This window comes from Eleginops maclovinus, chromosome 13 (genome assembly GCF_036324505.1).
Source record: "Eleginops maclovinus isolate JMC-PN-2008 ecotype Puerto Natales chromosome 13, JC_Emac_rtc_rv5, whole genome shotgun sequence".
Taxonomy (NCBI): Eukaryota; Metazoa; Chordata; class Actinopteri; order Perciformes; family Eleginopidae; genus Eleginops; species Eleginops maclovinus.
This window is the reverse complement of record NC_086361.1, coordinates 24,343,637-24,359,130: the sequence shown is the minus strand read 5'-3', so window position 1 is coordinate 24,359,130 and position 15,494 is coordinate 24,343,637. Positions and strand designations below refer to the sequence as shown.

Sequence of the window (15,494 nt, the reverse complement as noted above, 5' to 3'; positions counted from 1 at the left end):
CTCTTAAAGGGATGGGCGGCCTTAGTCTGCATTGTGCTACCATTACAGTTTACATAGTAAAACATCGGCATCAGCATCGGCCGACATTTTTGATATTCAGATACCTTCAGATATTCAGATACCTTCAGATATTCAGATACCTTCAGATACCTTCAGATATTCAGATATTCAGATACCTTCAGATATTCAGATACCTTCAGATACCTTCAGATATTCAGATACCTTCAGATATTCAGATATTCAGATACCTTCAGATATTCAGATACCTTCAGATACCTTCAGATACCTTCAGATACCTTCAGATACCTTCAGATATTCAGATACCTTCAGATATTCAGATACCTTCAGATACCTTCAGATATTCAGATACCTTCAGATACCTTCAGATACCTTCAGATACCTTCAGATATTCAGATACCTTCAGATATTCAGATACCTTCAGATACCTTCAGATACCTTCAGATACCTTCAGATACCTTCAGATATTCAGATACCTTCAGATATTCAGATATTCAGATACCTTCAGATACCTTCAGATATTCAGATACCTTCAGATATTCAGATACCTTCAGATACCTTCAGATACCTTCAGATATTCAGATACCTTCAGATACCTTCAGATATTCAGATATTCAGATACCTTCAGATATTCAGATACCTTCAGATATTCAGATACCTTCAGATACCTTCAGATACCTTCAGATATTCAGATACCTTCAGATACTTTCAGATATTCAGATATTCAGATACCTTCAGATATTCAGATACCTTCAGATACCTTCAGATATTCAGATACCTTCAGATACCTTCAGATATTCAGATACCTTCAGATACCTTCAGATATTCAGATACCTTCAGATATTCAGATACCTTCAGATACCTTCAGATACCTTCAGATATTCAGATACCTTCAGATACCTTCAGATATTCAGATACCTTCAGATATTCAGATACCTTCAGATATTCAGATACCTTCAGATACCTTCAGATACCTTCAGATACCTTCAGATATTCAGATACCTTCAGATATTCAGATACCTTCAGATACCTTCAGATACCTTCAGATATTCAGATACCTTCAGATACCTTCAGATATTCAGATACCTTCAGATATTCAGATACCTTCAGATATTCAGATACCTTCAGATACCTTCAGATATTCAGATACCTTCAGATACTTTCAGATATTCAGATACCTTCAGACAGTGTTGTAGTCAAGTCACTATGCCTCGAGTCCAAGTCCAGCTTCAAGTCTCCAGTGTTCGAGTCTGACACACACATCATTCACAAAGATGTGTGTGTCAAGCTCTTTTATTGGCCCCCTAGCTCCGGCTGTGAATCACGTAGGATCTCGCGGGGGAATGCATTGGAAAGAAGAGAGTCTACCGATTCCAGCAACATTTCTACGCCGTATTTCGGCATAAATATGAATAGAAACATATCAAGACGTTGCGAAAACGGCTTGTTCGTTGACCTCAGGGTTTTAATGACAAAGTCGAGTCCTTTCGAGTCAGCGCGAGTCCGAATGCACGAATCCAAGTCCGAGTTCAAGTCATTAGTGCTCAAGTCCAAGTCAAGTCACGACTCTCTCAATTTAGCTCACGAGTCCGGGACTCGAGTACTACAACATTGCGTTCAGATACCTTCAGATATTCAGATACCTTCAGATACCTTCAGATATTCAGATACCTTCAGATATTCAGATATTCAGATACCTTCAGATATTCAGATACCTTCAGATATTCAGATACCTTCAGATACCTTCAGATATTCAGATACCTTCAGATATTCAGATACCTTCAGATACCTTCAGATACCTTCAGATACGTTATATTCTGATATGATGCGGTCCGATACATTACAGTAGAGATATGACACAATACCTAGGAAAACCCGTCCTGAATGTTTGTTGATTCCCAGCAGCTCTGATGAACCATCACCAGAACCAGTCGTACATCTCTCTGCTCTCTAGAAGCTTCTCAGACCCTCAGAGCCTCAGACCCTCAGAGTCTCAGAACCTAAGACCCTCAGACCCTCAGAGCCTCAGACCCTCAGAGTCTCAGAACCTAAGACCCTCAGACCCTCAGAGCCTCAGACCCTCAGAACCTAAGACCCTCAGACCCTCAGAACCTAAGACCCTCAGACCCTCAGAGTCTCAGACCCTCAGATTAATATTCCACATCCAGAAGAGAAATGATCAACATGTCCTCTATAAACATGAGAGTAACCTGCGTGTTACCGGCTCCATACGCCACACACACACACACACACACACACACACAGGAAGTTGGACTCACCCTGCGGCGGCGGTGGTCTCACGGCCGGCGTTGAGGCGACTCTTCCTCAGGAGAACAACTCTTCTTCACCACCATCATCTTCATCAGTATGTGTGTGAGTGTGTTTCCCGGTGTGTGTTCCTCTAGCTCCGCTCGCCTCTCTGCCTCCGACTCACTGCGAGGAGATGCTGCTGGCTGCTGTGTCTCGTCGCCCGTGGCAACAGGTTGCTATAGCGACGGACCGGCGCCTCATTGGGAGACGGGGGAGATGATGGGGAGGGGGGGGGAAGGGAGGGAGGGCCTATGGACCGAGGGTTTGTTTACATGGAAGTTCAGGATGATGTGGTTAAGACAATACAGCTGTTTGGGATTAAATCAGTGTGTGTGTGAGAGAAAAATGTGTGTGTGAAAGAGAGAGAGAGAGTGTTTGAAAGGGAGAGATACAGTGTGTGAAAGGGAGAGAGACAGTGTGTGTTTGAAAGGGAGAGATACAGTGTGTGAAAGGGAGAGAGACAGTGTGTGTTTGAAAGGGAGAGATACAGTGTGTGAAAGGGAGAGAGAGTGTGTCTCTTGTTTTTGAAGCCCTCTACCACTTTTATAACAGCTGTAGTGATGAGGAGAATAATGAATAATAAAGGGTTCATTAATCATGAGGATTTCAGTGTCAGGTCTATGAAGCCCCCCCCCCGGTGGAGAAACGCTGGAATGGAAACTGTTATTGAATCACCTTAAAGTGCGCAGTTTGTCCTTAAAATATAGATACATAAATCACACTCTCCACCCACACACAGCTGCGTCACTACAGGGTGTGTCTTCAGCTGTGTGTGTGTGTGTGTGTGCAGTCATTATCACCTCTGGTGTGTGTGATATTCAGGTATGATAGAGTGTGTGTGTTCTAAATATAGTTTGGTGTGACAGTGAGTTTATTCTGAATGAACGGAGAGATGTTCCTAAGGAGCTGACGGTGAATCTGAGGTGCGGCCCAGGTCTGTTAAGAGTGTCACATTTCTTATTACAACAACAAAGTTTAAAGGGTTCAGTTTTCAGTCTGTTGGCGAGCAGCTCAGCAGAACACATCCATTCATTAATTATATTTTAATGTATTTAATGAATGTGATAAAGCTCAGCTCAGCAGCCCGGGGGATGAAGTCCCGCTGAGTGACAGCTGGACAGAATTCAATGAATGAAGTGTGAAAGTGTTGGAGCTGCAGACCAGTTTAACTTCAGCTCGGTGTTTTCTGTTTGATATCTTTCATTCACTTTTTTCCAGATTTTGTGTCTCACAGGTTGTTTCTGATATTTGTCTAAGGTCATGTTCTTAACAATCCAAATCTAATATACTAAATAAAAACTGAGTAAATATACCGCGCACAAACTGGGTCTTCTATAACATATACATCTATATTAAAACATATCATTTATTGTATTTAAAGACAGATATTGTTGTTTTCATTTGATCTGTTATTCACAACCAAAAAAATCTAAATTTAGAAAAAGTAAAAAAAAATCTGAATTCTCAGAAAAGTCAAAAATCAGACAGAAGTAAAAATTCTGGGGAAAAAAGGCCAACACTTCGTGAACGAGTCAAATCCAGAGTTATCAGAGAAAAAGGCTAAATTTAAAACAGTCTGAACTGAGAGAAGTCTAAAAGACGGAATTCTGAGGAAAAAGCCCCGACCCCTGACCCTACGCATAGGTGCGTCAAAACACAAATAAAAACATTCAGAAACTTTAGGCGGTAAAACTTTATTAATGCTCCCACTACAAACAGTCAGTATGAATGAGGGTCTCCGAGGTGGGGCCGTTAGGGTACCAACATGCATCGGACCAAACAACCGTCAGTGAGAACATCTACAACATCGTGCTCACATCATTCATCAACTATGTTTTTTGTTGGTCCAAAAAGTGTTTAATCTACAAAATAAATGAAGAGGTCAAAATATTTCTTACGTTAAAGTAGAAAAAGTGATTATTAGGCAGAACACAGAAATCAGCATGAAGCCAGAAGTAACGGCCCAGGAGATCCATCAGCAGGACATGGTAAACATTAGGCTGTTAGAATTTGAGCAGGAATGTTTGTGTTGTCATTAAAAATAAAAATACACAATTAGTGTTTTAAATAATTGTGCACGGATTTTAAAACATAGCAAACTTAAATGGTAAACTGAATTAATATTTAGTCATATTTAGCTAATTATACAAACGTTTGTCAGTTATGAAGCAGAAACTCCGGCCGGTTAACCTTTTCTACTCTCTGTTTACCATTTATTTTGTCCTCTTTTGGTGTTTTTGGTCAGAGTAATCCCTACAGCAGAACAACATCTGGGAGGAAGAGCTAATTCAACATTTGATATTCAGTTAAAACAATCCGCTCTATCGGTAGAGAGGTGAAAAATCCTCTTTCATTAATGTTTAAACATCTTTATTGCACTTCTATTACCCTGTGGTTCACAGTCTGACTAACTGTATGCATAGTGTTGGATAAACCCTCTGCTCAACGGGCTGTGTGTAGTGGATCTCACCTCCGTCTAAACAGTGGTTATAAGCCGGCAGCAGCTAGCCGGCTAGCTAAGAAGATTTTTCCAACTTCTATCTTAAAAATAAAGGTAGCACAGGTTCCTTCACTTGTTCTCAAAGTTAAAGACAACATATCGAAATGTGTCCTGTGATAATGAGCGGTGAGTCAGCGGAAAATCAGCTTATTAAAACCCTCCTAACTTTGAGTTGCGTCAGAGCTCGGGGAGAATAAAGTGCTTGATGTCTCCATCAAGCTTTCACCGTTTAACACCTTCATGTTTTCCTCTCAAACAGGTCTTTGTGACGCCACTTTAATACTGACGTGAGGCGGGGACACTTCTCAGAAGAATTTGGAAAATCATTTAGATTTCTAAGCCAATAATTCAGAGAACATTGAAATGCATTTATTTCTTGAAGGGTTTCTTATTGACACACACACACACACACACACACACACACACACACACACACACACACACACACACACACACACACACACACACACACACACACACACACACACACACACACACACACACACACACACACACACACACACACACACACACACACACACACACACACACACACACACACACACACACACCTCTAACTCCAGCGCTGGACCAAAGAGCACGCCGCCCTCGGACCGGAGTTTGGAGCGATGATGACTGCTTTCTGTTTGTCTTAGTGTTGATGTGATCAACTGTTAGCAGGTGGTGGTGGGGTTTACGCATTAGGCTGCTGCAGGCTGAAGGTTGAGCCCCCCGCCCTGACGGAGGTGGTGTTTCCTCCACAGTCCACGTACTGATACATCTCCTGAGAAACCTGCTCCGCGTGACCAAAGTATGTGGTGGTGACGGTCACCCTGCGGGGGGGGTAACAATGTGGGATTAGACAACCGTTATCTGTGCAGGAAAGGAAGCAGGGGCAATAATAAGCTAGGATAAAACAGTAGAGCCCCCGCAGACAGGAGACTGAGCTACTCACTGCATCATCACCACGATGTTGTGTACCCTGATGGTCTGCAGCGTGCAGTAGTCACTGAAACACAAGGGAACGTGCCGACCACGTGTGTGTCAAAGATAACCACGACACTTTGCTCACTCAAACACCAGATAAGAACAATGGACACATGTATTCAATATATTGAAAGAAATGATCATTCAGCTCAGATTTAGTAGAGAATAGACGTGTTGAACGCATGTAGTGATCAAAAATGAAATAGAAACCTTATCATGAAGAGGATAATCACAAGACATTTACCCCCCAATAGAGCTTGCGTATATAAATGGTGTTTTTAAACCTCAGTCACCCCAATAAACATGTGGTTAACATGTGAGGAGCTGTTGCAAAGGGAGGATAAATACTCACTACATGTAGTTCATCTCGTCTGCAATGATGGTGGGGACCATGTAATCCATCTGCAACAGAGACACAGTCAGAGCTGCTCTCACACACACACAGAGACCCCCCCCCCACACAAACATACACACACACACACACACCTGCTTCATGTCCAGAGGGCTGATGTACATCATGTTGCTAATGCGAGTCTTTCCGATCACGGACCGCGCAAACTGCACCTGCGCTGTGATGTTGGCGACCTGCACCGAGTAGTAGTTGTTGTTGGTGATGTTCAGAGTGTTCTGCAGGGGATCAATGGGTGAACGTTCATGTCAGGGGGCTTTATTACATACATTCATATCTGAGGGACTCTTTAACATGTTTGATCATTGAGTCTGGGTTCAGAGTTATCTCTCCGTCCTGTGTTTCTCTGACCGTGATGTTGAGGTAGACGCTGCGCTTCTCCAGGTCGTAGCTGACGAACACCGACTTCACGCCTACATAGGAAACATCGATGGAGCGCGGGAAGAGGAAGAAGACGGCGAGGCTGGACAGCAGCAGGCAGAGCAGCACGGACGCTGACACGTACAACTTTCTGCAGAGGACACAAACACATCACCCCCTTAACACACACACACACACACACACACTGTAATAACACTGTGTAACCAGAGGTAATCCCTCACGTCCTGCGGGGCCGGAGCCTCTGGTCGCTGTAGGGGATCAGAGCCACCAGTTGGTTCTCTTGTCCTGAAACAGGAGCGGTCAGCTGTTAGTTAACCAGCGAGTCTCTCAGGGCTTTAAGGAGTCAGTAAAGTTGTGTCACCTCTGGGGATCCGGCCGGTGCCCTGACAGGTGGGACACGTCACACTGTCCCGTCCCGTGAATTCAAAGTACGGGAACGCCGAGACGTCTCCGACCTTCCCGTCCTCCGTCTCTTCTTCCTCCAGAGGAGACGTCATGCTGTCCTGACCCTCATCGGTCTGCTTCGAGAGGAGGGAGAAAGACTTCCCCATCGTCACATCTGCAGACACAACATGTGAGTCACATGTTGGAGTAAACGAGCTGACGTCACTGGTGCCGACACGTAGTCGCTGGGGGGGGCAGCGCCAACGACAACAGTTTCAAAATGGTTGGTACTCAAGCAAATACCATGGAGTGATCTGGTGGAGCCGTCGGGTAACCTGGAGGCTACGGACAACCTTATTTTCACTTCACCTGTTCTGTTAAAATAACCGTAGCATTTTAGATCTGCAGCATTTAACGGCAGTTTCACAGATTAATGTTCAGGGAAAAAACTGGAATGGATATTTGGTTTTAATTTGGCATTTCAATATATATACACGTTTTTGTCAAATTCTGAGAAAAAAAATGAACATTTATGAGAAAAGTTTATGTTCAGAATTAAAGTCAAATTCTGCTAAAATATTAATTCAAAGAAAAAAGTGAAATTATGAGAAAAAGTAAAATTTAGAAAAGGTTAACAAGAAAATCAAAAGGGCAAAAAACTGGGAAATAAAGTGTAAAGGTTTTAAAGTTGAAACACTGAAAATATTTTCACATTTTAAAGAATTTTGAGAAAAGAAAATCATAATCTGACCATTGTGAAATTCTAAGAGAAAAGTCAAATTAACCTGAGAAACAAGTTCTGAGGAAAACATGGGAACAATATGAACAATATGGAAACAATCTAATTCTAAGACAAATATCAAATTAGGAGGAAGTCATTTTGAGCATGTGTGTTCAGGTTGATCTCCGTATGTAGTGTGGGACATGCTCTAATGATCAGAAAGCTCTATGTTTCTCAGACTGCCTGAGCTGCAGCTCCTCAGCTCTGATGGGTCAGCTGGACGGCTCTGTGTGTATCTCAGTTAGCTTGTTTGCTACAAACAGCTGACAGCACATTCCCCTCTGATCGCTTTCTCAGTTAGCATGTGGACTCTAATCCGGAGCTAGCGGCCTAACGTCAGGACGGTCAGCTTTAAGATAACGTGGAGCTGTATTAAGGGATACTTTCAGGGGTTAAAGCAGCTACAGAATGAGAGAGGAACACAGAGAGTAGACATGAGAACACGGGGATAATAAGAATACAAATCTTAAATACATAAGGAATTAAACAGAGTATGAATAGAAGCAGAAATCACAAAAACAATCACAACGTGAATGTTCAGATTCCATATGTAACGTGCATTAGCTGCTCATGTGCCAGGAATAAACTACAGATAAGGTCTATGTGGCTCAAACACAACACAACAACACAAGAATAGAAGATAAACTTTAGTGTTGTCAGGAAACAGCAGCTAGCTTCAAGCTAACTCACTCTGAAGCCGATGCTAACGACAGCTAGCTCACACTGCTACTTTAGTATGAAACCTCCAGACAAGGAAGAGTTACTGCATGTACTGAGTCAGTGTCAGAGTGTTACCTGAGTTTACCTGAGTGTGAGAGAGTTTTACCTGAGTGTGAGTCTTTATTTATCACCTGAGTCCCGAGGCTGTTTGTTTATCCTCCGAGAAGCAGACATGCGCACTGAGGATTCTTCTCCTTCTTCTGTGTCCATGAAGGAAGCAGGGTTACAGGCGCAGCACCGCCCCCTGCTGGGTGGAGTGTGGACAGATTTCAGGGGAAAGCACTGACCCCATGACTGTGCAGTATTTCTAAAATACTCAACAAGGCTTTATGTTTATCCTCCTGACCACTAAGGAGGTTCTTGAGATGTAACGACCCCACCCCCCATCACATCTTGTTAATTGTAAAGCAGCCTGTTTCCCATCTATTGCACATTTCTTTATCTGACTGTTTAAAGAGGGAACTGGAATCTGAGGCTCCATATTGTCTGACTATTTCTATTTCACCCTCCTCAAGGTTTCAAGGTTTCAAGCAGCAACCTCGTGCTTTGTGACTTTTATATATTTGATATGCAGCAGTATATCAGGGGCAAACTTGTACTTTACTCTCCTGCTTCCTGTCCTCTACCTACACAAGGGGCCTGAATATTTCCAGCATTTTTATCTTTGTAGATATGTTAAAATGGGTCCAGACTTCCCTGTTGTTATTCTAAGGTCAGGGTCTGGGATTATCCCTGATGCTGCTGCAGGCTGCAGGGCTCACATTAATATTTAACACAGTTTCCTCAGCTTCAAATGTATTTCTAAAGTTTGTTGTGGCCTAGTTGCTCCTCCAAAGAAATCCCCCATGCTGATCCATCAGGCATTTTATTTTAGTTTAAACGTTCTGTCTGCACAGAGCCTCTCCCAGGAATCAGATGTGCGCTGAATGCTCATCCTCACAGATTCTTATTGTCAGACTCGTTGCTTTACAGGGCTTTAATTAAACTTCATGAATATATAAAGACATAGGAGACATGGTTATTAGATTAGTCTTGTGTTGTTTATTGGACGTCATAATAAAGACATGATTCCCAACCTGAGGCTCCAGACCCCCACTAGAGGTCACCAGAGTTTCACAGTGGGTCTCTAGGCACTTAGATTTGAAGTGGTAAAAAAAACCTTTAACAAATAAAGATATTAAGAAACAGTTTCTCTGCTTTCCATCTATTTCCCATAAGAAACTAAATGAATGGTATTGTTTAAAGTTTGGATAAGAGCTAATAGAAGAGAAGTAGGACTTATCGGTAAAAATGTTGCTTTCAAACCAGGAGTAGGGCTTTTATTTTGAAACTGCTTTAGGGAGTCCCCTTGCACATCTGAACGTTCATTGGACTTTGGAGTAGAACGTTTAAAAGTGAAAAGTACAAAAACCTTTTCTTTTCTGTTAAAGGAAAAGATCTGAATGAACACAGATTGTATTTGATCATCTCCATCTCTGTTTTTATTCTCTGCTGAAGTGCAGAGACCCTGCAGGTTGACATCTTATTACTGAAGGTGTTTCTGAGTTTCTGCTCTTGGTCAGCTCTACTTACAGATCAAATTAGTGCTTTCATTGTGAAATTACTTTCGAGAGTTTCTGCAACCCCCTAAATGTTCAACCATTTGACCATTTAGTATTCTTGTTAAAAGAAAAAGGAAGCGTTGCTGTTTCCTCCTTTAGAAATCAAGGAAGAACAGGAATTGATCATTGGATTTTTAGTCCTGCCCTCAGTTTTTATTCCACGCAGCTTCACTTCTCTGAGCACAGAGACCCTGCAGTTTGACATGGAGTCATTGGAGGTGTTGCTGGGGGTCTTCCTCCTCTCTGTTTGGCTGTATGGAAAGGGGAGGGGTCTGCCTGAGAAGGAAAACATGGCTGACCCACATTCGAGGAATATCGGCTTCATACGGAGCTGAATAATGGATCCCCGACACTCAGGGGACAAACAGGAAATGGAAATCAGGCTTTTTATAAATCTCCAACTGCGGCTTAAAGTCTTCTAACCCTCCACGATCAGAACCACTGGGTTTCACTCTAGGTTAAAGTAGTGAGTGTCGTGTAGTGAGTACACTGGTACAGGCAGGAGTCATGCTTTACAAACGTAGTATAAAAGACATCCCAGAATATTACATATGGTATTGATGCTGAGGGAGGAGGGTCTCTTTACTGTCAGCCTGAGACTTTCATTCTGGTTTAATAACCCTCGTCTGCAAAGGAGACCCTAATTTAAGATTCCAACAAATGCAAACAAAGTAGAAAGCAGGATTAGATTCCAGCGATGAACAATCATGTTGTTTTCTGTGTGCACGCTTCAGTGGTACCCGGGGGGTAACACTGAATATTATTTCTCAGAATGACATGTTTAAGTAGAAATATACTGAGAAACACTCTGTTCTTAAATCTTTCAAACATATTTGAATTACAGCAGATAAACCGCAGCAGTCAGACTCCGTGATGAACTGAAGAGGAGCCGCTCTGCATGCTCAGACCTCAGCGGTACATTAACATGGTGAGGGGTGTTTCTCTGTGCACGGTGGTGGGGGTATCCAGGGGGGTGTGACCACGAGGTGCACTTTGTAACTCTGTGGAGTGAAAGTGTGTGTTTGGGGGGTGGAGGGGGCCGGCTGTCATTGGTGATCTGCAGCAGAGCGGGGTTTCTGTCTCCGGGAAGGAAAGACTCAATGCTGCGCTCATTGGCAGAAACCCAAAGATCCTGGGGGGGTCGGGGGGGGGGGGAAGCATGGTGAAGAGGGGGTGTACAGAAAAACAAGAACACGTGGTTCTTCCAACCTCATTATGGATCATTCCCCGTCAGATGGGATGAACACAGCGTTTCTTCAAAGTCTGTCACCACAGACCACCCCCACTACTACAAGCTGCAGAGTACAAATACTACACTATACTGTACTACTGTAGTACTGTACTACTACTGCTCTACTGTACTACTACTGCTCTACTGTACTACTACTGCTCTACTGTACTACTGTAGTACTGTACTACTACTGCTCTACTGTACTACTGTAGTACTGTACTACAGCAGTGCCTCAGCCCTCTCTCCTCAGCCCTCTCTCAGTCCTCTCTCTCAGCCCTCTCTCTCAGCCCTCTCTCCTCAGTCCTCTCTCTCAGCCCTCTCTCTCAGCCCTCTCTCTCAGCCCTCTCTCCTCAGCCCTCTCTCCTCAGCCCTCTCTTCTCAGCCCTCTCTCCTCAGTCCTCTCTCATCAGTCCTCAGTCCTCTCTCCTCAGCCCTCTCTCCTCAGCCCTCTCTCTCCTCAGTCCTCTCTCCTCAGCCCTTTCTCTCCTCAGTCCTCTCTCCTCAGTCCTCTCTCATCAGTCCTCAGTCCTCTCTCATCAGTCCTCAGTCCTCTCTCATCAGTCCTCAGTCCTCTCTCCTCTCTCCTCAGCCCTCTCTCTCAGTCCTCTCTCTCAGCGGCTGCAGGTTTAGAGGCGAGTCTGGTTACTGATCCAGCTTCTCAACTGAAAACCTGTCAAAGCTTAAAGAAACTAGAAAAGAATTAAATAAAGGTACATATACAGTATATATACAGTATATAAATAAATGATAAATCTGAAATCAGTCAGATGGTAGAGTTATAGTGCAGGGTGAAATATGAATATCAAATCTCTCTGCACATCGTCTGATCCTGTGAACTTTTACACATTTTAGGACGATTTTGCACTTTGTTTTTCTCCGTCAGTTTCTGTCTCACCCTCTCCTGTCTCACCTCTCCTCTCTCACCTCTCCTCTCTCACCCCTCCAGTCTGCAGGTGTAGGCAGACTCTGTGTGTTAATGCTGTTAATTTATTTGCTGGGTAAGATTTCAATTAGTGATCCAGTCAAGGCTACATGCAGCAGGTCCCCCCCTTCCCCAGTAATTGCTGTTTGTGCACAAACACAAATCAGTCCACCAGCCCCAGTCACGAGGAGGAGAAGGAGGAGATAAAGGAGCAGGTGAGGCGACGCCAGGACGCTCCGCAGTGACATCACAGAGGAGCAGAATTAACTGAAAACCTGTCAATGGTTACGGTAGTATTTATTTATCAGCTCAATAATAATAATCTTTATCTGCAAAGCACCTTTCATACAAGGACTGCAGTTCAAAGTGCTTCACAGTGTCCTGAAGTACTCAGGATCTGATATCACAGAGAATACATACCATAAACATATAAAAAGTAGATATCTTTTGAAGTGTTTTACAAATGTCACAAAACCCAGTTCTCCTTTGAACTGATTCATTTATTCAACTTCATTTTTTACTTAATACTTCATTGTTGATTATTGAAGTAGATTATTTAATTATTATTAATTTATTTCAAGTTAATCCAATTTAATTTAGAACACCATAACTTCCTGTTTCTGAGGTGTATTTGATTAAAGAGGGATTAATAATTACATTTTGATTGATTCATTGATTTTACTCTATGACCCTGATTCTAATGAAAGTAAAATCCTCCTAAAGGTGGCAGCTCTGAGGTCCCTGCACGTTTTAAATAAAGGTCTGATTTAGATGTCATGAATTCTTCTCTAACGGTCGCACAGATTTTCTGCTTTGTGTGAAGAAAGACGCTGCAGGAAAATCAATTAAGCTCACAGAGTCGTTCAGAGATTACAGGAGAGGACAGACTGCACCACCAACACCCATCAATTAATCAATTAACCAATTAATCAATAAACTGTATTTATTCAGCAGCTTTCATACAGGTTAGAGCAGCTTAAAGCGCTTCACAGACGAACAGAAGATAAAAAACACAGAAAAAATTCAACAGTCAAAAAAAGTACAACATTGAATTAAATACAATGAAAGGCAAAGATAAAATAAAATGAAAACTATTAATAAAGTTTAATTAAAAGAAAACCTAAAAAAAGAGAAATAGTTTTTATAACATTTTGTTTCTTAATATTTATTCCAAAACAATTATAAATTGTAAAATAATTTAAAAAATGAAAAACAAGAAAACATGTTGCCTTCTGAAATATTATTGATAAATATTTAGGAAAGGAACAAATCATTCAAAGTTGAATTCCAAAGTATTATTTCTGCTTATCTTTAAATTATTAAAGCCAAACGGATCTCAGCCTGCTGTAGTTTCTGATTGAAATTGAAGAAGGCTATTATTAAGAACTGAATATCAGTAAAATAAGATTACTTATTCTAGCTTGAAGTAACTATAAGTGTTGTTAGTGTCTCCGAAAGGAAGTCAACCTGCTGGTCAGAAAATAATTTAAGTGTAGATTTGATTTGAACTGAATACTGAGTTTGAGGACATCTGGCTCAGAGGACGTAATTCTGTTAGGACGGGAAAATCCAACAGCCAAAACCCTCTGATCTGCATCACTGTCAGCGTCGTTCAGAGGCTTTAAGTGGACCTTTGTTCAGTCTGATCAGAAGAGGGCCTCTTTAAATTATGTTTACCATCCAATCACTGACGAGAGTTTAACCTCCTGTTGGTGGTGCTAATATTTGGAAAAACTTCAATAAGACTTGGTTTAAAACTCTGAAACCTTAAATTACAAAGAAACACAGCGTCAACACCTCTGCTTATAAGCTCCTCTTGGATCTTTTGTTGCTCTGTAAGACATCAGAGCTGAACTGTAATCCGTTAACACGCTAAGATCATGCTTCAAAGAAAGCAGCTCATGTTGTTTTCCTACAGTAACACAGGGACGTTCCTGTGGGTTCCCCTGACAGTGTGCAGGGTGAATATATGAGCAACACTCCTGATGGTGTTAAGTGTAAATCTGTCAGAGCGCCTGTTACGGGGGTCCTTTAATCTGTCGTGACCCCTTCCCCAAAATCAGGAACAAAGAGACTCAGCGGTAATCCGAGCAGCTCACATCAGTCAAAACACATCATCCCTGAAATGAGTTCAGCCGAGCGGAGGCTTCAACCTGCAGCACATTCAGACTCATTGTTTCACGCTCCGGCGGATCGGAGACCCTAACCAGATTGAAGGGGGGGGGGGTTTGATGTGCTTTTAACCACAAAGGTCCCACTGCAGATGGTCTGTGTGTGCACCCCAAAACAAAAGGATTTAATGTAAGAGCTCTGAGCACGCAATCAAACACAAACAGGGGGTCCTGACACCCTGACTTTAGAGAGGATTTCCTCTACGCTGATGACACACACATATTTACATGGCAAAAATTCAGTCAAATCCACTGACACTCAAGAATAGATTAATACAGGGGATACATTACCAGATATTGAGGGACGTTTTTTCATCTTCATTTATCGATAAAAGATCGGCTTAAATGTTTGTTTCCCATTCACACAGAGTGCACAATGTTTGAACCTTTTTCATTAACTCTAAATGCAGTAAAATGCGTTAATCTGGAGCACCATTAGGAGGCTAGATAAAGAACTGTGATTACCATTTCCTTTGTTTTGCTGCTACAGCGATGCATGATGGTCTCTGTTCTGTTAGTTTTTTCTGAAACTGAAGTGCTGTGTTGCTAAACGACAAATAAATGCTGCCTGAACTTTGACCTAATGTCTGATTCGTGACACGAAACCAGTGTTTCACATCATTTCTGAATGTGATAATTGATTTCTCGATCACGCAAGCCAACAATAGCAAATATTTAATTACATTGCACCGTGTGGTCTCTGTTCACTCTCATCGCCACCTTGTTTCTCCATCATGCTCCCTGTGATAACATTAGCATATTTAAATTGGATGTGCTCGGCTAGACAGTGCAGTGTTTCATATGGCTGTTGTCCTACCAGATAGATGGTAGAAAGTACGGTGGCCGACAAGTGCAAACATGCTACAATGACCCAAACTCTTCCCTCAGGAGAAATGTGCTGCAGCTTCAGAAAGGATGCAGATATAGAAACAACAATCAGAACTCATGCAGAAACATCTGCAGCAGCTCTTCAACACATGCAGAAACATCTGCAGCAGCTCCTCAACACATGCAGAAACATCTGCAGCAGCTCTTCAACACATGCAGAAACATCTGCAGCAGCTCTTCAACACATGCAG

The 15,494-nt window shown here is 42.3% G+C and overlaps 2 protein-coding genes across 3 annotated transcripts in view; both read right to left on the bottom strand.

Annotated features, from left to right (window-relative positions):
• LOC134874898 (cortexin-3-like) overlaps positions 1–2,465 on the bottom strand; it is a 16,327-nt gene extending 13,862 nt beyond the window's left edge. For both annotated transcript variants that reach the window (XM_063899158.1, XM_063899161.1), the window contains exon 1: positions 2,298–2,465. The gene's annotated coding sequence lies outside the window, so the exon portion shown is untranslated. The remainder of the gene's footprint in view (positions 1–2,297) is intronic.
• A 1,541-nt stretch (positions 2,466–4,006) lies between these two features.
• On the bottom strand, positions 4,007–8,739 carry LOC134874891 (transmembrane protein 106B-like). Its single transcript, XM_063899145.1, has 8 exons — positions 8,597–8,739; positions 6,967–7,164; positions 6,827–6,890; positions 6,576–6,735; positions 6,302–6,442; positions 6,168–6,217; positions 5,784–5,837; positions 4,007–5,661 (listed from the first exon to the last, which is right to left on the bottom strand). Exons 2-8 carry the CDS (start codon positions 7,154–7,156, stop codon positions 5,523–5,525), a joined length of 798 nt encoding a protein of 265 aa, XP_063755215.1. The 5' UTR covers positions 7,157–7,164; positions 8,597–8,739; the 3' UTR covers positions 4,007–5,522.
• Positions 8,740–15,494: the final 6,755 nt, after the last annotated feature.

What these genes read in the sequence shown, in the direction of transcription:
- LOC134874891 (XM_063899145.1), bottom strand. Translation starts at nt 7,156, where the DNA reads ATGGGGAAGTCTTTCTCCCTCCTCTCGAAGCAGACCGATGAGGGTCAG. An exon ending in CACCGGCCGGATCCCCAGAG is followed by an intron (nt 6,891 to 6,966) that starts GTGACACAACTT and finishes CTCCTGTTTCAG; the next exon opens with GACAAGAGAACCAACTGGTG. An exon ending in AGGCTCCGGCCCCGCAGGAC is followed by an intron (nt 6,736 to 6,826) that starts GTGAGGGATTAC and finishes TGTCCTCTGCAG; the next exon opens with AAAGTTGTACGTGTCAGCGT.